General features: G+C 47.8%; 7 protein-coding genes across 7 annotated transcripts; 4 read left to right on the top strand and 3 right to left on the bottom strand.

Annotated features, from left to right (window-relative positions):
- Nucleotides 1-2393: 2393 nt before the first annotated feature.
- RhiXN_05286 (uncharacterized protein) lies at nucleotides 2394-2786 on the bottom strand (the record flags this gene model as incomplete). Its single annotated transcript, XM_043325102.1, has 2 exons — nucleotides 2394-2627; nucleotides 2667-2786. 2 exons carry the CDS (start codon nucleotides 2784-2786, stop codon nucleotides 2394-2396), a joined length of 354 nt encoding a protein of 117 aa, XP_043177521.1.
- An 84-nt stretch (nucleotides 2787-2870) lies between these two features.
- On the top strand, nucleotides 2871-7639 carry RhiXN_05285 (Rho guanine nucleotide exchange factor; the record flags this gene model as incomplete). Its single annotated transcript, XM_043325101.1, has 11 exons — nucleotides 2871-3935; nucleotides 3989-4567; nucleotides 4620-4763; nucleotides 4816-5379; nucleotides 5461-5634; nucleotides 5761-5958; nucleotides 6013-6181; nucleotides 6236-6388; nucleotides 6446-6705; nucleotides 6755-7112; nucleotides 7164-7639. The coding sequence occupies 11 exons, from the start codon at nucleotides 2871-2873 to the stop codon at nucleotides 7637-7639; spliced, it is 4140 nt and encodes a 1379-aa protein (XP_043177520.1).
- A 462-nt stretch (nucleotides 7640-8101) lies between these two features.
- On the top strand, nucleotides 8102-10113 carry RhiXN_05284 (Rho guanine nucleotide exchange factor; the record flags this gene model as incomplete). Its single annotated transcript, XM_043325100.1, has 8 exons — nucleotides 8102-8221; nucleotides 8276-8443; nucleotides 8510-8641; nucleotides 8709-8883; nucleotides 8945-9088; nucleotides 9142-9413; nucleotides 9469-9688; nucleotides 9743-10113. The coding sequence occupies 8 exons, from the start codon at nucleotides 8102-8104 to the stop codon at nucleotides 10111-10113; spliced, it is 1602 nt and encodes a 533-aa protein (XP_043177519.1).
- Nucleotides 10114-10512: 399 nt separating this feature from the next.
- Nucleotides 10513-12204, bottom strand: RhiXN_05283 (glycoside hydrolase family 43 protein; the record flags this gene model as incomplete). Its single annotated transcript, XM_043325099.1, has 13 exons — nucleotides 10513-10653; nucleotides 10715-10736; nucleotides 10798-10823; nucleotides 10884-11020; nucleotides 11075-11110; nucleotides 11169-11266; nucleotides 11324-11444; nucleotides 11510-11616; nucleotides 11679-11724; nucleotides 11787-11862; nucleotides 11918-11955; nucleotides 12013-12043; nucleotides 12100-12204. 13 exons carry the CDS (start codon nucleotides 12202-12204, stop codon nucleotides 10513-10515), a joined length of 984 nt encoding a protein of 327 aa, XP_043177518.1.
- A 1550-nt stretch (nucleotides 12205-13754) lies between these two features.
- On the bottom strand, nucleotides 13755-15525 carry RhiXN_05282 (prenylcysteine lyase; the record flags this gene model as incomplete). The annotated part of the gene is made up of 8 exons (XM_043325098.1): nucleotides 13755-13902; nucleotides 13963-14051; nucleotides 14110-14547; nucleotides 14607-14632; nucleotides 14694-14944; nucleotides 15003-15065; nucleotides 15128-15263; nucleotides 15324-15525. The coding sequence occupies 8 exons, from the start codon at nucleotides 15523-15525 to the stop codon at nucleotides 13755-13757; spliced, it is 1353 nt and encodes a 450-aa protein (XP_043177517.1).
- Nucleotides 15526-16390: 865 nt separating this feature from the next.
- RhiXN_05281 (carnitine O-acetyltransferase) lies at nucleotides 16391-19070 on the top strand (the record flags this gene model as incomplete). The annotated part of the gene is made up of 11 exons (XM_043325097.1): nucleotides 16391-16773; nucleotides 16827-16853; nucleotides 17202-17381; nucleotides 17440-17527; nucleotides 17583-17749; nucleotides 17805-17881; nucleotides 17940-18389; nucleotides 18468-18572; nucleotides 18624-18760; nucleotides 18821-18841; nucleotides 18900-19070. The coding sequence occupies 11 exons, from the start codon at nucleotides 16391-16393 to the stop codon at nucleotides 19068-19070; spliced, it is 1806 nt and encodes a 601-aa protein (XP_043177516.1).
- A 631-nt stretch (nucleotides 19071-19701) lies between these two features.
- Nucleotides 19702-20489, top strand: RhiXN_05280 (uncharacterized protein; the record flags this gene model as incomplete). Its single annotated transcript, XM_043325096.1, has 5 exons — nucleotides 19702-19832; nucleotides 19889-19963; nucleotides 20016-20213; nucleotides 20268-20414; nucleotides 20474-20489. 5 exons carry the CDS (start codon nucleotides 19702-19704, stop codon nucleotides 20487-20489), a joined length of 567 nt encoding a protein of 188 aa, XP_043177515.1.
- Nucleotides 20490-20608: the final 119 nt, after the last annotated feature.

Here is a 20608-nt window from a genome sequence, read left to right as displayed (position 1 = left end):
CTTGGTCTGTATTTGGTACCGGCGGGAACGAGTCAACGAGCGCTACCAAACTTGTAAGATTCATTTGGCCGGTTTTGATGTGCGCCACATCATACCGCCCTGTTACAAAAGTCCGTGGTCTCAATTGCAAGTGTACAATCACCAGAAGTATGACTGTATTACGTGTCCATGAATGGATGGATATCTTTGTCATTCTTACAAAAGATCCACAAGGTAGAACCCTTGGGTGCATATACTCCGACTTTTGTATGTGGCCAGCATTTTGGAGTAGTACACCAACTCTGTCGCTTAAAATGCACCACGTTTCGTAGGATATTTTTATTGTGCATAGGCTCGAAATGCTTCTATTGTTTAGTTACAAACGATCGAGTCACGAATTCATGCAAGCGTAGTAGATGGGAATAACATCATCTGGCAGCCTGTTTCACTGCTGGCCCCACCATTACGAAGCATGGAGCCCCAAGACCCGAATGCACCCAGGTTTTAGATCATGGAGTAAGCTAGGGGGCCGCTGGTAACTCCCAAATGGTGCCATATTTCGTAACCAAGGGCTTGTGAAAGCGGGGCACCGTTTGCTTGCCTTTGGATATTGCGCTTCCACAAAGCCCAAGACTTCGCTGAAGCGAGAAAGAAAAAGAGCGGGAGTGTGGGCTTTACATGACCCCATTATTATTCAATAATCGCGCGAACCACCACCCCCTATAACTATAATTTGGCTGGGCTCTGGGTTTTCTTTGGAATCGGGGGCTAGGAGCTTCGAATTTCAACCTCGAAGTAAAAAAAAATCGTGAGCATGGTGTTCGGAAGTTTTGTAATAGGCCTAGGAACTTGTGTTATGGTACCGGTCTAGACTCGAGTTGCTCTGCGCATTCTGAATCTCAATATCTGTTCGTGTTAATCACGAGGTTCAGCCGCACCTCCTCCGCCTCGAGACTTGCCTGCTTCGCACCGTATGCGGCGCCGCAATTTGGGGATCTAATCAAGTCTCGAGTTCCGGATTTGTAACAAAAAGGCAACAAGACAAGATGTATGCGATGTCAGCTGTCACGGTGATGCTTCCACACCCGAGTTTGAGACATAAATCTATTAAACTTGTATTTGACAATGTCAGCGAGTGACAACCAATAGTTGTCGATCAACAGCACGAGGCTTATTCTAGCCTAAAAGGCCCCACAACGAGGCGGCGTGTAGAAAGCGAGATTCAAGCCATGGCACCCTTGTCAGCTAACTGGACCCTATATATATGAGTCAGTCTTTACAGCCCTCAGCTTGGGGATCAATACCCTCTTCTAGCATTCTTGTGATTTGCGAAGAATGCTATATCATCTGGCGCGTGTCTATAAGCAATTCGGATCGCGACGTGGTGCTTTGATCAGATGGTGCGTAAATGCTCGGGTTGAAATGCGGATCAATACTAACAGGATAGAACCACAAGAGGTGTGGCAGATTTTCAATGGATGTTCAACACGCTACAGTGCCACATTTAATGCGTACGTTAGGTAAGGGTGGAGCTATCCAAGTAGGTCTTAGAATTTGTTGTTGCGTACAGTTTTTATTAAGCCATAATTAACATTGTCGCACTTATATGGCATTCAGCTGCCCGTCGTACAAGTGAACCGAATAGGTGGATCTATTTTATCTTAAACAAATTTTACTGGTCGCGGCAATTAATTTTCCAAAACTCCATAGGGTTAATGAACCAGATCCACTCTGCTTATTTACTAAGAAAGACTGATGCTACTGTACGCGCTGGTCAACGGTCTCAACTATGCCTAGCCTAACCTCCCATAGCTTTGGATTGTAAGCAACAATAAGGATGTTCTCTTGAGCATTATGACCCCTATGGCCCGCGTTTCAGTTCCGACTGAAAATTAAGAAAGATCACCATAGATGCGATTGGGCTGAGCCAGGACCTCCGTATTAAGCGAAATAATTTTTAACGATCGTACTGCGGTCGGTTCGTTGTTGTGAGTCTATCTTGAATGCGCAGTGCCCCTGTCTGCTGTTTAGCCTCGATGCGACGAATGAGTATGTCGAGATACGCGATCGGAAATCGTTAAACATATGCCGAGACTAATGGTCGACGCTCTATATAGGCGTGTTTGACCGAATGCGCATGTTCATATTCATATATACAGACGTCTATGGTTGGCGAAAATTGAAAAGGGGCATATAACCATGCGCCCGCCGAGTTTGATTGGGATTATTTGGTTCGAGTAAACGACAGGTTTCATACCCCGACAATCGACATTCAAACTGGAAGGCACAGCGATCCAATTAATTACATTTGTGTCACCACCGAATTTAGAAATATTAGTTTTTATTGTCGAATTCGTAACTTATGTGCATGCAGACCCTCGTGCTCCTGGAGGGAAAATCTCATGTGTAAACATTCAACGGTTATTTGTCCGAGGCGGTCCGGATAAATTTTGCAGCGGGATAGGTTGCGAGCTAAAGCCAATTTGGTTACTTGCGAAGAGTGAATGCGAGGATGACGTGGGTTTATGCGAATAGAGAGGTCTTGCGCCTGCGTTGCGCGCTTTGCCTCCTTTATCCCGGATCAGAATTTGTGGGAAGCGGCACAAGCTGGGGAAAAAGAAAAATGCGAGTTGGGGGATGACGTATGACTGACGACCACGCGGTGAGTTGACTCTGTTACTACGTACATTGACCTTAGAAAGTCTACCACCACTGACGAATGAGCGATCGTCCTTGTCGACGGTCCAGCGCAAGTAAGTGGAAGGTGCGTCGCTCGCTTGTCCGCCAAGGAAAGCTTGCAATTGCATAGATGATATAAAGGCTAACACATCACGTGCACGACTAGTGTCACGTGATACATTTGCTTCGTTGCTTGACCTCGACATTGCGGGATGGAGTCGGGCCAACGCCGGGCGACAGCGTACGGAGAGATATTCGGAAGCCGGAGCGCTCCTCGACCACCCCGAGCGTATGAACAAAACGGGGGAGAGCAGACGCAATATGCTCCATATGGCTACTATAGCCAATACCAGCCGTACCCACCTGGGACTCAATATTACCCACAACCACCGCCGCAACACTCGCCTTCACATGGACAGGCACATTACATGCACCAACAATATGCGCCACAGCCACCTCCACCAGCTCCGATGTATGGACCACGAGCGGCTCCGGCACCGAGGCCGCGAAGTATGTTGAGCGGGGGCGGCGGGTATCCAGTGGGGATCATACCTCCACGCCCGCTGCACGAGGATGTGCCAAATCCGGAGATTGAGCGACTCACTCAGCAAGGATTGACACCGGCCCAGGCATACCAAGCTCAGTACCAAAGAACACCCCATATCTCGCGCCCATTCGAATTGCCCATGGTCGAAGTAACCCCCGACCCTCCAATGAGCGGTCCATGGGACAAATCGGCCGAGTACCGCGACGATGACGTGCGCAGTGACCATGGTTCTGTACTCAGCTCTCGCCATAGTTTCTACCTGCCCAGCCAATCACCGCCTCACGCCTCACCTTCCCAGACCTCCACTCAGCGACCCCAACTCATGCACCTAAACACGACCCTTGCTGCACAGGCAAGTCCGGCTGCACATACAACTGGAGACACACAATTGTCATACTATCCTTCTTCCTCGACATCCCCTTCCCCTCCCATTTCTAACGCCCCTGTCAGTCTAAATCCCTCAGCCTCGCGCCGGTCCATCGAAAGCGTGCGGACTGTACCGGTTGGGACCAACACGGGCAGCATCGGCCGGCGTGGTCACACATACACCGGTTCAATTGGTAACGCTGGTCCGTCTGATCGGATTCGGTCCATGTCTGCCTCTGCAAGTACCGCACGTCCCCCTGCCTCTACTGCGCGACCTCAACATCATGGCTCCCGCAAGCGTCCGCTTGTATACCCGGCATTGCTCTCCCGCGTCGCTGATGCATTCCGTCAACGTATCTCCCTGGTGATCATGTTAAAGACGGCCTGCTCTACCCCGCTGCGTTTGATGGACGTGAGGCTGTCGACCTTATTGCGCACATTATCAAGACCTCGGATCGAAACCTTGCTTTGTTGCTTGGGCGCGCCTTAGATGCCCAAAAATTCTTCCATGATGTTACATACGATCACCGTTTACGCGACTCGCCCGCCGAGATATACCAATTTTCAGGCCCACGGACGGTTTCCTCGTGGGAAGTCGAAGGGGCAGGAGAGGATGGTGATTCTACACCTATTCGTCCGGGTCTGATTAGTCCTGCTATGGGATCCGGATCTGGGACCGGCTCAGTCAATACGGGCGCAAACACAGTCGAGGGGGAAGATTCAATCCCGCTCCCTTCAGGCGTGTTTACGCTTCTAACCGATTGTTATTCGCCGACTTGCAGCAGGGACAGAGTGTGCTACAGTCTCGGGTGTCCAAGGCGAATCGAGCAGCTTCATCGCCAGCCATCACACCGGCCCCAGGTGGCAAATGCCGCTGCTAATCTCATTACAAACTTGAGCGGAACGACGATTAATGCGGGAAGTACATCTAGCCTCCCCGCCCGGCTAATCAAGGGAAATTCGAGCAAAGAGAGTCTGATTGATCATGGGCTGAAGGTGTGTCTCAAATTTCTCGGGCGGAGTATGGGGCTGAGATCTTGGTGCGAAGGAACCCGGACAATTATGGATACACTCGGTGCCGCAAGAGGTTGTTGATAGCGTGAGTGATCAGGAGAAAAAGCGCCAGGAGGCAATCAACGAGGTGATATACACCGAACGTGACTTTGTGCAAGACCTGGAATACCTCCGAGACGTAAGCTATCGTGTCGCTACCATTTTCCCCCATCTCACACGAGACCTCGTAGCGTTGGATGGAGCCTCTGCGAACAGGCGACGTGATACCTGAAAGCCGACGTCAGGACTTTGTGACGCAGGTCTTTTGGAACGTCGAAGATATCTTGGATGTCAATCACCGTCTCCGCGAACTGCTGACCAAGCGGCAAAAAGCATACTCGGTCGTTGAAACGATTGGGGACATTTTCTTAGAAATGGTGTACCATTTTGAGCCATTCGTGCAATACGGCAAGCATCAGTTGTACGGAAAACACGAGTTCGAGAAGGAAAAGTCGACCAACCCAGCATTTGCAGCGTTTGTAGAGACGGTCGAACGACTACCGGAGAGTCGAAAGCTGGAGCTAAACGGATACCTAACCAAGCCAACCACGCGCTTAGCACGTTACCCGCTCTTATTAGAGGTCGTACTCAAGCACACTCCCGAAGGAAATGTAGATCGAGTTGCGATTCCCAAGGCAGTCGCTAAGGTGCGCGAGTTCCTGGCCAGGGTAAATGAAGAGAGCGGACGCACGGAGAACAGATTCAACTTGCTGCAGTTGGACAAGGGACTGATATTCAGACCGGGAGAAGAAGCGGTGAGCTTATATTCCCTCGTGCCGGGTCTATGCCGAAGTCTATCTTGGTTGCGCCTTGGTCTTACCCAGTTTACTTTGTAGGATCTGAAACTTAAGGATGAGCAACGCCAATTGGTCTACAAGGGCCCGCTCAAGCGTCGTGGGGGTTCTGCGAGCGAAAACGGCGATTTACAGGTGTTCTTGTTCGACCATGCGCTTCTGATTGTTAAGAGCAAGATGGTCAACAAGCACGAGCAACTCAAAGTTTATAAACGAGTAAGTAGTTTTTAAATGTCGGGGTGCAAGAAAATCGGCTCCATAGCCGTGCCTGGATGCCAGGGCCTGATTTGACTATATCCGTTTTAGTAAACTATGGACTCGAGCGCTAACCACATCTACCAGCCGATCCCACTTGAACTACTCGTCGTAACTATACCAGACGAAAGCACAACCCGTGCTTCTCGACCACGTACGACCCTTATCCGACCTACCCCAAATGGTACTTCTGTTAACGGTACTCCACCTCCAGCTCCCTCTACTAGACCAGACTCGCAAAAGAGCGGATATCAGCTAACGTTCTCGTACCTCGGTAAAAAGGGTGTGAGTGGCCGTACTCCGTCCGATGTTTTGGAATAGAGCTGATGAGCTTGGAAGTATACACTCACACTATGGGCCCCCACATTCGTCGCGCGTAAGAAATGGGTCGAGCAGATCACCACTCAGCAAGACGCGATGCGCGGACGTAGTAGGATATTCGACACCTATTCGCTGAGCGAAGGAGTGTTCAAAGACGCTGTCAAAGTCAACTGCGCAGTTCCATACGGTGAGTAGCACAAAGCTATCCCATGAGGAGATTCGATGGCTGATCAAAAAGTAGACTATGGCCGACGGATAGCATATGGGACGGACGATGGCGTGTACTTCCAGTCGCTGCATGGGGAGGTCGGAAAGCCTGTGAGACACTTAGAATTGCCGGATGTGCAACAGATCGATATACTCGAGGACTACCAATTGCTGATTGTACTCTCTGGTGAGTTTTATTGACTGATTTCCAAGTTATCGTCGCTCAATCGTTATAAACATATAGAACGATCAGTGATTACTTTCCCTCTGGATGCATTCGAGCTTGACGATCCGATGAAACGGGCGAAACGAATCGCATCGCATACGTCGTTCTTCAAGGCCGGATACTGCCTCGGTCGAACTTTGGTATGTGTTGTCAAGGCGAGCTCGTTGAGTAGTACGATCAAGACGCTCGAGCCGATTGATCATGCGATACGTGGGAAAAACAAGCCGACGTTCAAGAAGTTACTACAGGGAGGAAATGATACATTAAAGGTGTTCAAGGTGCGTTGAATATTCGTACTTTAGTACAATAGCTCACATCGTCTTGCAGGAGTTTTACATTCCGACTGAATCCCATTCCATCCATTTCCTCAAAACCAAGCTGTGCGTTGCGTGTCCCAAGGGCTTCGAAATTGTCGACCTTGAAACGCTGGATACCCAGGTCCTGCTGGACCCTGTGGACGTATCTCTCGATTTTGTACAGCGTCGCGAGGATGTACGCCCACTGAGTATATATCGGATAGATGGGGAGTTTTTGCTGTGCTATACTGGTAAATATGAACGTTTTTGGGTAGAGCGTACATGGTCAGCTGACGACCGAACAGAGTTTGCGTTTTATGTGAACAAGAGTGGGTGGAGGTCGAAGAAGGAAATGGTAATTTATTGGGAAGGAAGCCCTACTGGGTTTGGTGAGTTTTTTCATACCATTCGATGGGCATGGCTGACGGGTGGGATGCTAGCACTTCACTATCCGTACGTGATGGCGTTTGATCCAACGTTCATTGAGATCCGGCATGTGGAGGACGGTGCACTTGTCCAGGTCATTCGTGGGAACAACCTTCGTCTGCTATTCGCAGATACTCAGCCATCAGTCACGAACTCGAACATGAGCTCCGCATCGTCGACACGGAGCAGCACGTCCGGCATTCCTCAGTCTCAGTACCAAGCACAGTTTGGATATCCTCACCCTCATAGTGGCCAGATTCCGTATGGCCAATACGGCCAACCACCTGGGTACGGTCAACCGCCTGGGTACGGTCAACCACCTGGATACGGGCCTCCGCACCACATGAATATGTACGCGCAGCAAGCCGCGAAGAAGCGGACACAAGAGAGAGACGAGATCATACTTGCATCGGACGATAAGGTCATGGCGGTTCGGCTGGCCCCTCCGCCACCGCTCGCGTCGGAGGTCACCGTAGCTACCGAGGCATGAAGGGCATTACACTACTATCGGTTTAGTTTTCTTTTCTTATCTCGGCCCCGGGGTTTTGTCTTTGCTTTGTTCTTGTGTGATGTTTTTTCTAGTTTTCTTTTTCTGATTTTGTTTGTTATCGGTCAATCTCATCCCACACTAACTGTATTGCTTCCTCTCTCGTCTCTCGGTCCTACAATCAATATTAACTTTCGTAGATGAAAATAGGAATAGTATATATTTCGTGGCTGGGTGCAGACTGTTGGCTACTTGTTAGAGTAGCCGAAGAATCTGGCGAGTGCCTTGACTGTGACAGATGGGTAATACACAAACCCTGGAGCACTAAAACGGGGTTGTGCTCGGGCGTGGATGGACAGCCTGAATGCAGTGCACTCAAATATATATCAACTTGCTCGGGATTCTCTCGCTCCTCTCCTTCCCCTTTATCTGTATCTGTGAGCAACCACAACGTCTGAGTCCAACATGGCTCCCCCACTTGAGCTTGCGGCAGCGAATGAGCAGGAAAACACAAGCGAGTCGGGAGGGAATATATTAGATTTAGTCCAGCTAAGTGAATTATTGCTTTTTAATAATCGAGAAATGGTGTGTGGCTCCTTTATTTTAGTCGTTCCAATCGCCCTTTAACGGTCTACGTAGAAGCAAAGGCTAAAACTCAACGATCCAGCACGCCGGTTGATTCATCAAGGTACCCTCAGGCACAAATCAAAGAAAAAAGAGTACAAACTCTTCTTATTCGACCATGCTTTGATCATTACCAAGCCCAAGGTCATTGATGGACGAGAGCGGTTGCATCTGGTCGACCACGTGAGTTTGGGCGGGATTTGTTTGTACACCACACTAGGACTGACACAAGAGAGTTGCTCTCTCTAGCCAACCCCAATCCAACTCCTTCAAGTATCTTCGGAGCAAACTCGACCGAACATACTTGGGTTCATACCATTACCCCGAAACAAAGTCCGTCATCAACTACGCTTTTTGTCTCATGGGAAGCGATTTAACAGAGTAAGCTCTGTTTGAGTTACAGCATGAGTGCATGAATCTATTTATAGCTGCGCTATTTGGGTTGCAGGAAAAACCTTTGATATTATTGTCTCCTACTGCTGATGTGGCCCAGGCTTGGGTAGAGAACGTTGACGCACAGAGAGACACTAATCGGCGGAGTACAGAGTCCAATGCGCTTTCACTTGGTCAAGACATGCTTGTCAGACAGGAACATCTCAGAGTCAACTGCGCAGCCCTGTATGGTAAGCACAAAATCATTTTAGTTGCTGCTGACCCAATAAGCTGAGGAATACATTGGAATAGATAATAATCAAATTATCGTTTATGGAACAGATGATGGGGTGTATTTTCAAGCGCAGAATGCCCAATCTCGAAAGTTGATCGATTTGACCAACGTACAACAGATCGATGTCTTAGAAGATCTTTTATTGTTAGTCGTATTGGCCGGTACGTCCGTGGGATGTATGCGTCTTACACATTCTGCTTCCTTACGACAAAAGCTATCTTAGAGCGATCGGTTTTCACATTTCCGCTTGACGCTCTTGACTTATTCGACCGTATGAATCGAGCGGTTCGCCTTTCTCGCGCGCAAGTATCGTTCTTCAAGGTTGGATTGTGTATGGACCGTACGGTGGTATGCATGGTCAAGACGGCTTCACTTTCAAGCACCGTCAAGATTCTAGAGTCAGTTGGTTTTCCAGCGGGGTCCAATTTGAATCGGAATGTCGAGACTTCGTTCAAGGACACATCGAATAGACTGAAGATATGGAAGGTGTGTCTATTTACTAGAGACAGTTGCTACTGTATTTAGGTCTCGTGATATTCAGGATTTTTACCTACCTGCAGAATTGTACTCTGTACAATTCCTGAAGACTAAGCTCTGCGTAGCTGGAAGTGCTGGATTCGAGGTCGTTGACCTGGAAACCTTGGACACTCAAGTTTTATTGGATCCAGCGGACAACGCATTGAACTTTGTGGGACAGTACAAAAATCCCCGCCCGCTAGATGTGTATCGCGTCGGGGATGAATTTTTGGTATGCTATAGAGGTTCGTTTGCGTTTCTATCGATTCGGTCTACAAGTTTAACAGTAAGTATTACAGAATTCGCGTTCTATGTCAACAAGACTGGATGGAAATCTGACAAGAATGTGATTATCTACTGGGAAGGAACTCCGATCGCTTGTGGCGAGTACTCTCCAATCACACAGCAAAGCATTGAATGGCTTAACGCTTTTTCATATACAGCTCTTCATTACCCATATATCATTGCGTTTTCACAGGATTTTGTAGAGATTCGACATGTGGATGATGGCTCTCTCGTTCAAGTCATGCACAAAGCTGGCGTTCGATGCCTTTATACTAAACACTCGCCATCACAGACGAATATTGGGCATCATAGGCTTGAAACCTCGCCCAGCACTCTCGTTTCTATTGAAGACAGAGTTATGTTTTTGACATTGGCTTCGGACTGAACAAACCAACTCTGTACACGAATATGGGCAGACTCATCATACGGACTCGTCGCGGACCCATCGCATGAACTTTATATCTAGTACTAACATGTATTATTACTGTTTGACTTGGATGCTTTGTACGCGTATTAATGTGATTGAATCGGGCATTCATGGTATTCACCCGGATACTAATATTTCCTGAATGAATTATCCTTGCTGTACGCTACTATACTCAATGGCTGTCCTTGTGTGCCTGGACACAAGCAACAGCTGTCGATTTGTGGTGCTTGGAAGGAAACCATCTCTGGTTGAGATTACAGCCAAAATTAATTGCAAGACCTCATGTGATCGTTTGGTAAGTTGGTGAGATACAGTACAAATCATGCCTTTATCTGGCCAACGCTACACTGAGGAAATTCAAGCGGGCTCGGGTACATTATCTGTGAGCGCACGCGGTTCACCCAAGTTCGGAGTGCCGTCAGAGTGCCATCCAACAGCCTGCACCATTGTTCGCCGATTCCCATCACAGGTGATAGTGGATGGGGAAGCATGGTATACCTAGTCGTTTAAGGTGTCAATGCACTGATAATGCGAGAAGGCACTTGAATATCGGGCTTACGTTGTAGATGTTTCCAGACGGACTATAAAATCATGTTATTTCAGACATTATAATTATTTGCGCATATATAATCATTGACTTACGCGGTAAAGAATCCGTTATGGCCCGGCTATTAGATGTTTTTGTATCAGTAAAAGCATTGGTTTCAGTATTTGGACGATTTGCATACAGCGTAGTTTCCAAAAGCCGACTTGAAGATAGGACCATTGTTGTATTTGGTCCACGACGATGCAGAGAGGGGATCAACCCCGGTGAGCTCAATACTTCCCAAGGAGTATCCAGTTCCGGCACAACTCGAGGCCGAGTCTGTATTTTAAGCTAAATCAAAATCTCAGAGTAGTTGCATGCGTGGTGGCCTACATATAATCCATGTCCTGCCGCCATGGTAAAGAGCAGCTATTGGCATCAAGTAAATCATCAAGTCAGACAAGTACGGAGTATTAGTAGCACACACCAGGTCCTTCGTTGGTTTTACCACCTATTTGCTCCCACGAATTGGAAGGGCGAGATATTTTAACAGGACTGCCCACAGTTGTGGCCGAATTCATCTTCCTACGTAACAAGTTAGGCAGTTTAGTGTCTAATTTTGCACATAAATTGGGTGCTCACGAAATCCAGAGACACTGTTCGTCGCCGTCCCAGCTTGAAAAGACAAGGTACGGTCCAGAAGGAAGGAACAGGACGGTTGCATCGATGGCCCAGACATCTCGGTTGGGGATCACGATGCGTCCTGGTTCACGCCCGATAAATTTTATAAATGAACTGAGATTTATTAGTAATTCGAACAAAACCCACCAGCATAGGACCAAGACGATGCCCATATATCGTTAGAGCTACCTTTCAATACGTGTAGGCGCTGTCCGTCAAAGTTTGCAGTTCCAGCGACACCAGCAGTGTAATATCTGTGACAACATGTCTTGCTCAGCCGGATAGCAGGTGAACTCCAATTAGCATGACCACTGACATGAACCACGATGATTGCCCGGCAATCCAATGAATCTCAGGAGCCCCTATAGATTATTGTGGATGATGACCTTACTATATGCGACTCCAATAGGATACAACCACTCACAAAGGTTGCAGCACCTGGAAGCCGTTGAATCCGACCAGACGACCTTTGGGGTAGCTGTTTTCAGACCAGCCATGGACTGGAACACATGAAAGTTTAGTCGCAGAGGAACAAAAAATAACATGTGGGCCTACAGTAGCACGGGTAATCTGAATATTGCTCCATGTTGTCGCTAAAAACGCATACGGTTACCAATACTTATAAATCGAATGCCAGCTACTGAGCCTACTGGTCAAGTAATAATACCCATTTGAGTACACCTGCGTAATTGTTGTTTAGAATTGGTTTCATTCATATTGTATGATTAGCTACTTACAATATACGGGTCGGATCCATCCTTAGCTTTGATAGGGTTGGTAAATGCTGCTGCGTACGAGACGAGCGAGAACGAGAAGAGGGCGAGAATATGGAGTAATCTCATAGTATCTGCACTGGTAGCAACTGAGCCCGCTCTTGAGTTGTGGAATAAATACCATGAGAGCGGGCCGCCAAAGCTACAGGCAAGCGCTGTTTTTACGGCATAATACATAGGATGGACTGGAAGCAGAGGTCGGGTGATTACTTACCAAGTTTCCGATGGGGCTATTCTCCTAATTAGGAACTCGATGCGGCCGTGTTGATCACTTCGCACCGGTCTTGAGCCCAACTGGTCAACTTCTGAAGGCAAAGGGGAAGACGGAAGTACTTCCATGTACCGGAATTGGAACGAATCAGCTATATTGTACGTCTAGATACCTTGCAGTGGGTCGGTACAGTATTGAGGAAAGCAAATAAGTTGTTATTAATGAAATAAGTTGATTTGTCTGGTACCCAGTGTCAGAAAGAGATTTCTACTGGCGTGGTGGTTCGGCTAGTGAATATTGGCCTGGTAACATTGCGAGTTCTAGCACATATCAATATAAGCTTATTTATGCGCGCCTATAGGGTTTACTACCGGTACAACTCTGGTGTCCACTACTTTCAAAGGGAACGAAAAGTACTATTATCAAATGAGTAGCTTGGGTCATAAAGAACTAGCCAATCGCAACTTAACTGCATATCACATCTAAGCTGCCTGATTATGAACCATTCTGGCGCTCAGACCAGGAATTTATTTGGCTCCGGCCGATTTCAGGGATGTCCGTTCACACTTGGTGATTGGTGAATCAGAACAATATACGTCGGAAGCGGAGCGGGCCGCTCAATTGAGTATCTGGCGAAATCTTTCCCGATGTAACTACAGAGAACTGAGAGTTCAAATAAGGCAGAGAGGCTCAGGGACTATTGTTGTTATTCCAGTTCGGATAGACTCAGTATCATACTCACTTTATAATTACACCTATTCTATATTCAATTATTGCTGACCTTTAATGTTGATGGCTCACCACGAGAGAAGGGCAGCAAACCAGAGATATACTGAATTTCGAATTTGTCTATATCCCATAGGTCTCGAATATACGTAGAACGGAATGAAACGTATGCTGAATTCGGCTCTGGCACCTATACACCATAGGGTGTTAGCATTTACCGACCAACGCCGACTGCCATAACCGAGGCAACATTCCAATTTCTATTCGAAACAAAGTCCTGTTTTGGTATCAGCCTTCATCCAAAAGAAATTAACAATAGCTACAATATGGATTTTGGACACACTGATGGGAGATTTCGAAGTAACACATCACACTATGAGATAATTACTTTGCGAAGTACCCAATAGATTTGAATTGAACACTGAAAGTATAGAACAAACTTCATTCTGCTCGTATTCAACAGACTTCTTATTCACGGATAAACAACATAGTAGACGAGAGTATACCTTTGTCAGTCTTAGTCTAATTATAGGTCCGTGCTTATGTCAGCAAGCAACAGTGCTGAATGCTCCAAACGGATACATTTAAAGATAAAAACGCAAACTATACACCATAAACCCAAGCAGAAACGAAGAATAGACTTCAAATAACAAGCCACCGAGTGTGTGCGCCCTTTCTTTACCTAACAATCCCAACCAAGAACGTAGCTGTCCGTTGCCGGACCTTTAGGTCCCTCGGGGCCACACAATCCAGATCCTATGAGTTCTGTCGACAAAAGATCCACGACGTTACGCGAAGAGATGATTTCTGTTTCCATCGTTGAGAATAAACTGGCGGCAAAATGGTGTGCGTGAGTCAGTTGCTAACGGAGTGGAGAAGAACAGACGTACGCTTCCATAGAGTTCACATAGTATAACCCCTTGTCAAGCTTCACAGGAGGGAATTCAGATCGGATGGGAAAGTAGGGGTACGCGTCCCACTAGGTTCGTTGATAAACGTAAGTAAAAGTCTATAGATATGGCTGATTTATGACTTACTTCCTTGCGGAGCACCCATCCAATCGAGTTCTTCCCAAATAACGTTGCCAAAGTAGTATCCGAGATTTTGGCAGGCGAGAAAATCTTCACCACATACTCTGTCTTGCCATTCTTGTCGATCGTAGCCTGGTACCGAATCGAGTTAAATTGAGGCTTGGAGCCGTACTCGGCCGTGGTTAGAATCGTCCCGGGCAATGCGGACGAATTGTTGGCCTTGAAGTAAGTCGGGAGGAGCGAAGGGGTGGTGGTGGTGAGTAGCGTGACGTGGAGGTGGAGGTAGTCGACTTTGGGGAATGAAGATGGTTGGGTGGCGGTATTGACGAACTTGATGTTTGTTAGCGGGAGAGGGGCTGCAATGATGACTGCGTCGTAGGTTGCCGTGCCCTTGTTCGTTTTAACGTTGTATTTGGCGTTCTTGTCTTTCTCAATGCAATTGACCTTGAAAAAATGATATGAAACTTTAGAGGCGTACCTCATATGAGCATATAATTACGTACCGTGGTCCGAGTGAAGTGACGCTCCGCTTCGAGATAAAAATTGCTCAAAAACTTTAAAGTTGCCGTCCTTGACACTGTAGGATGTACCGGCGGACAAGCTCGCCATTCCCGGGACAGCGCTGATGGAACCAACGTCTTGTCCATAGTTAAAGCGCGTGCTTCCTGTCATGAAATCATTGATCCAATTGAGGTTAATGCCACCTTGAGTGAGGTAGGATTTGAGGGTGTAAGGCAGGAGCGAGGTGTAGTCCACTGCGGATGCGTAGTCCTTGACAGTTGGGAATTTAGGGAACGAAGGCGTGTATGACTTGGCGAACGAGGTCAAGAACGGCACGATCCTGTACCATGAAAGGTTAGACCGAAAGCCAAGCAGAATAAATCATATCCCGCACTTACAATCCTCCCAATTTAGTGGGTCCATCTTGGTACCGTTCTTCCATACGAATGTTATCTGCAGTGCTATTGTCTGTAGTCCTCCAGACGAACTTGGCTCCGTCCCAAATGCCCGTGCCGGGAACTACTCCACCAAACGTAACGAGCTGATATCCAAATTCGGAGGCAGCCCGAACCATGTTTCGGTTGCCGTCGTGAAAATTGACGCGCCAAGTTCAATAGGTGCGTACGCAGTGTTGTTGTACGGATAAACGGTCGTGCTTCCTATTAACCGTTCGGACGGTGAGTCTAAGCTACAGGATGAATGCAACAAACGAGACTTACGACCGCCGACGCGCTTGTCTTGCTCGTAAACGGTGATCTCTACGTTGGTCCCAGCGGGAGCGCGCTGCTTCGCGAGAGAAAGCCAGTAGGATGCGGAAGAGCCCCCGGCGCCAGCGCCCACAATAGCAACTTTGTATGTTGTGGCTGAAACCTCATTGAAGAGCAGCGATGGCCCGAGGATGAGAGCGGGTAGGAACAACATAGTTGGAACAAACTGGCTGAATGTGGGAGTGCACTGGCTGGATGTCTATGGTCGCGCATAAACTATATAGGTTCTCGTAAATATTGAAATCAAGGGGAGGAGAACTTCGGAAGAGGCTAGGAATAGTCCACGCGTCTTGACCGATTCCTTTGATCAGATTTAGAGCGGCTCGGCGACTGAAAATCACAGCCTGAGCACGTGAAGGTTCACATAAATCTATTGTGCCCGGTTGATTTACACGAAATGCATCATACAATTGGCGCGTTGGAGCAAAATGCGTTTGATGGGCGACAGTACCAGCCGTGGGTGTACCTAAAATCAGAAGAGTCGATCTTGGATCATAGGAATGGCTGGCGACGAGTGATGATATTGCTCCCGCACGTCAGATAGGGCCAATATAAAAAATTAGAGTAGATTAGTTAATCCATCCTCTTACAAATGTAACAAAGAGGAGTTTAGGGTTAGGCCCCAAACCTAACAAAAAGAAAAGAGAAATCCCGCGACGACACAAGCCAGTACTGTAAGGGCAAGGTCATCTTGTAACCGCTCGTGCAAGCAGAGGAGCAGCTACCCGGGCGGCAAAAATTGAATAATCGATATAGCTGGCGGTGCCAGCGTTTAGTCGATTAAGACTAAAAGAACAGATACTACACTTGATCTAAGCCAAAAGGCCAGAGTGGTAAAGATTTCAGTCAGCTTCAGCGTCTCATTTTATACCTTGATACACTGGTCCGTGCGCATCAAGCTTGATTATGGATGTGGGTCTGGCGCGTCCGGCAAGTCGGGCACTTCTCTGCAGCCGGACCGAGCGCTTAGTTCCCCACATTTCACCTGTATTTCACTCACCCATCTACACACGACGATAATGCTTGCGAGGACCAGAGCTCCATTCTGCAAACACCCACGACTCTCGCTTTCGCTCCGCGCAGCATCTACGACGGCTCCAATGGTCACTCGTTCCGCAGACTGGAAATCGCGTGCACCTGCGCCTCTTCCAAATACTAAAACGTTTGCGGGGGAAGCTGCATTGCCTTTACTACCCGTTCCGGACCTTGATGTCTCTTTGGACCGCCTCAAGGCCACTTTGAAACCACTCGCAAGGAGCGCTGAGGAGCTCAAGGCTGCAGAGACCAAGATTGAGGAACTTAGAAGTGCTGATCTCGCAGGAAATTACAAGAGAGGCTGTTGCAGCGCAAGGAGGAAAAGGATAAAATTGGGAGTACATGGCTGGAGGAATGGTGGGATGATGTGAGTCACAAATGATGTATATTGTTGAGTCTATTTTACTAAATGGCGCACAGGCTGCATATCTTACCTACCGCGATTCGGTAAGTGACAATCTGCATCGAACTAATACGTGAATTATTGAAAATACCGTGTCAAGGTTGTGATCAATGTGTCCTACTATTGTAACCATCGTTCTCACTCTGTTGGGTCACCGCTGGCTTACTGAATACTTTTTCAGATGGATTTACCCCTCACCCTGCGCATCTCCCACAAACTACATCTCACCGTGCAGCCGCGCTTACACGATCAGCCATGTTATTCCGACAACGGCTTAAGCGGGGCGAGCTAACCCCAGATGCTACCAAAGAGGGACCGATGTGCATGGACACTTGGCGGCAAGTCAGATCACAAACCCGAATAAACCCGTTGACTGATCTCCTATATTCTAGTTGGATGTTCGACTGCTGTCGCGTCCCCGGGACAGACGGGAAGGACTTTAGCGTCTCGTTTGCACAAGCTGGCGATACAGGTGATTCTGGCCATGTTGTAGTCATTCGAAATGGAAGACTCTGGAGAGTCGATGCCTCTGCACCTGACGGTGGCCTTTTGGGGACTGATGAATTGCAAAAGTGAGTCTTGATTTCATTCATGAATTCGATTTGGTGTGAAGGTAATCCGGCAATTTAGACAGTTTGACTATATTTACCAGCATTCGGAAGAGCCGACCCCGGGCGTGGGGGTCCTCACGTCGAATAATAGAGATGTGTGGGCAAAGGTATGTACATAAATGCACATTTATTCAGGGCTTGAGTTATTGACCCAATGGGCAGGACTATCAAGCGCTCCGTGAAATTCCAGCGAATGCTGAGATCCTCCGCGAGATTGAATCATGCGCATTTATTGTATGCCTTGACAAGGGACGTCCTCAAGGGCCAGCTGAGCTTTCTCGTGCCTCTTGGCACGGAGGTTTGAAAGGCGAAGAGCTCGGAAATCGTTGGTATGTCGAATTGGATAGATTTTCGCCCTCCATTTATGATTACAATACAAACCAGGGTGGACAAGCCGTGCCAATTCATTGTATATGATAATGGAGAAGCTGGATTTATGGGCGAGCACAGCGTCATGGACGGTGAGTGCAACTATTCAAGTCTAATATCAATTCATAAAATTTATGCCCGTTTCCCTAGGCACACCAACCGTTCGATTGTGTGATGAGGTTCTAACCGACCTACAGTCTCAATCTTTCCCACACGCCGGAGCGTCCGTCTCTTCGCCTCTTCCCGCTCCCACTCCACTTGACTTTACACTTACTTCGACGCTACAAACCGCAATCGAATCAGCCCGTCAAGCAGGTTCTGAGCTCGTCAACTCTCAAGATCTCCAGTACCTTCTACTCCCCTACGGAAAAGACGTAGTAAAAAAATTCAACGTCTCGCCCGATAGCTGGGCCCAACTCATCATCCAACTCGCATTTTGGCGACTCAGCAAGACGGGACTTGTTCCGAACGTGGGCAAGGGCGAACTGGCCGGGACGTACGAGGCGGCGACGACTCGCAAGTTCCGAAAGGGCCGGACCGAGACCATTCGAGTTGTCTCTGAAGAGGTCAAGGCGTTTTGTGAGGCTATGGATTCAAAAGGTCGGTCGATTTGTTATAGTTTTGGTCCGGAAGAGAGACGGGAGGGAGGGGCGTAACTGATCGTGGATATGATATTAGTCCCTGCCGAGCGTAAAATCTCGTTATTCAGGGATGCGGCCAAGGTACACATTCAGCGTGCCCGGGAAGCAGGAAATGCGATGGGCGTAGACCGGCATATGTTTGGTGCGTTTCTGGTAATCGATTTTTTGACTGTTGGTGTTGAGTGCGATGCAGGTTTGAGGCACCTCGTTCGCACAAGTGAGGGAGAAACAATGCCCTCGATATTCTCCGATCCACTGTACCAGCGCGCCTCCAAGTGGACATTGAGTACAAGCGCGATATTTAGTAAACATTTTCCAGGATATGGCTGGGTGGGTCACATTCAGTATGCATATAAGTGTATCAAACTGATTGAGGCGGTGGCTTTTTAGGGTGAAGTTGTACCTGACGGCGTACGTTGTCTCGAGAACAAGGAACATCCGATTGTTTACTGACATGTTTGTTCTATAGTTTGGGGTGGCATACATGACGGGTTACAATGACCGTATGCAATTCACAATTACGTCCCGGAAGGAGATGCCCTCATCTGAGTTCCGAGAAGAAATCAAAAACGCCGGAGAAGAATTATATGCATTATTCTCACAGGCCCAGGAACATCAACCATCCAAGGCGAAGATGTAGAGCATCAAATCCCTGTTCCCAGGTTTAAAGGGATAAATATGCTCAATGTGATTGGATTTGTATTCAACGAGCAATTGTAGGGTGTCATGCTTCTTGAACAGATTGATATTTTCATGGAAGATGTATATTCGACTATACGGGTCAATCGCCCCGAGAGCGTGTTCGACTCCTGTGCATTCAAATTCAAATATAATGTAAAGAACAATTTGTATCCAACGGACCTCCACAGGTAATGACGCCGCAAGAAGCCCAGCTTTGTATTTCACACCAGAATCAAACCTGGTCAATACGCCCTCTATACAGTCATTCAGGCGCCGCCACATCTGATTATTCCACCGAGGTAGTGACCGAATGGCTATATCCTAAAATAGTACAATCCGCCTAGAGATTTGATGGTTGTTCATGTGTTCCCAGGAACACGCGCCATCACAATTCAATGAAACCCCTTGCCGGTATTACTGCATGCCAAGCACATGCGAATTTGGCTATAACCTTTTGCGCCAGTACGCCCAACCCAGGAGTATAAAAGGTCCAGACACCCACAGCTATTCGATCATCGGCTCATCGAGTTGTCTTGTCTCTTCTGCTCTTAGCTCTCCTCACTCACTTGATCTTTTACTCTCTTTTCAAGATGTACGGTCTCAAAATCACTGCGATCGCCGCTGTCTGCGCCTCTATGGTTGTTGCGGTTCCGACTCACAAGAACGAGGACTCTTGCGGTCACAGTTCGTTCTGGTATGGTCGTAAGAGTGTATGCTTGCCGTGAGTACCAATTTAGACGGGACAATGTGCGCATATGTCTGATATTACTATGACAGCAACAACGATAAAGATAGGTGCGACCCACCCAAGGATCGGGATTGCGGAAAGTGGTACTGGAACAAGAAGTTCAAGTATGTCCCTATCGTATGAAGTTACCTGCGTGGCTTTACTGAATCCCTTTAGATATTGCGTCCCCTCGTCCCCAACGTACGGGGATGCCGGATGCTCTGATGGATGGAAATGGGACGACGAAGACGACTCGTGTGTGCCCACATACTCTCGGCCCACACCTCCTGGTCAATGCAACTCCTCTCACTTCTGGTGGAAGAGCAAGTCTACTTGTCTTCCTTATGGTGGTGACTCCAAGCCATCTAACCCTCCGTGAGTGACTATACATTCCAGCTTTAGGATCTTGTCTAAATTGACAAAAATTAGTAATGGATGGAACTGCCCCAAGAAGTGGTACTGGCACTCGCGGGGCACTGCGCTCCTCGCAAGCCTGACTACGGAAGCCCTGAATGCGATAGGAAGTACGGCTGGGACAATGATGATCTCTGCTGCAAGCCCAATCGCTACTAAATCGTACGTCCTAGACTGTCAATGTGTTTGTTATCGTTTACTTAAATATTGTTGTCAAATAGGCCCCTCGAATGGTGATGGCATGGTTTTGTGTGAAAATAGCTCACACCCACACTCTCGTTTATCAGCTGTTGTTTCTTTGTTTTGGTGATATGGACGTGTATAACTCGGGATTGTATGGGCTGAGGATATCTGTA

This window comes from Rhizoctonia solani, chromosome 2 (genome assembly GCF_016906535.1).
Source record: "Rhizoctonia solani chromosome 2, complete sequence".
NCBI classification, from domain to species: domain Eukaryota; kingdom Fungi; phylum Basidiomycota; class Agaricomycetes; order Cantharellales; family Ceratobasidiaceae; genus Rhizoctonia; species Rhizoctonia solani.
The sequence above is the reverse complement of the archived record's forward strand: the minus strand, read 5'-3'. Positions and strand labels throughout refer to the sequence as shown.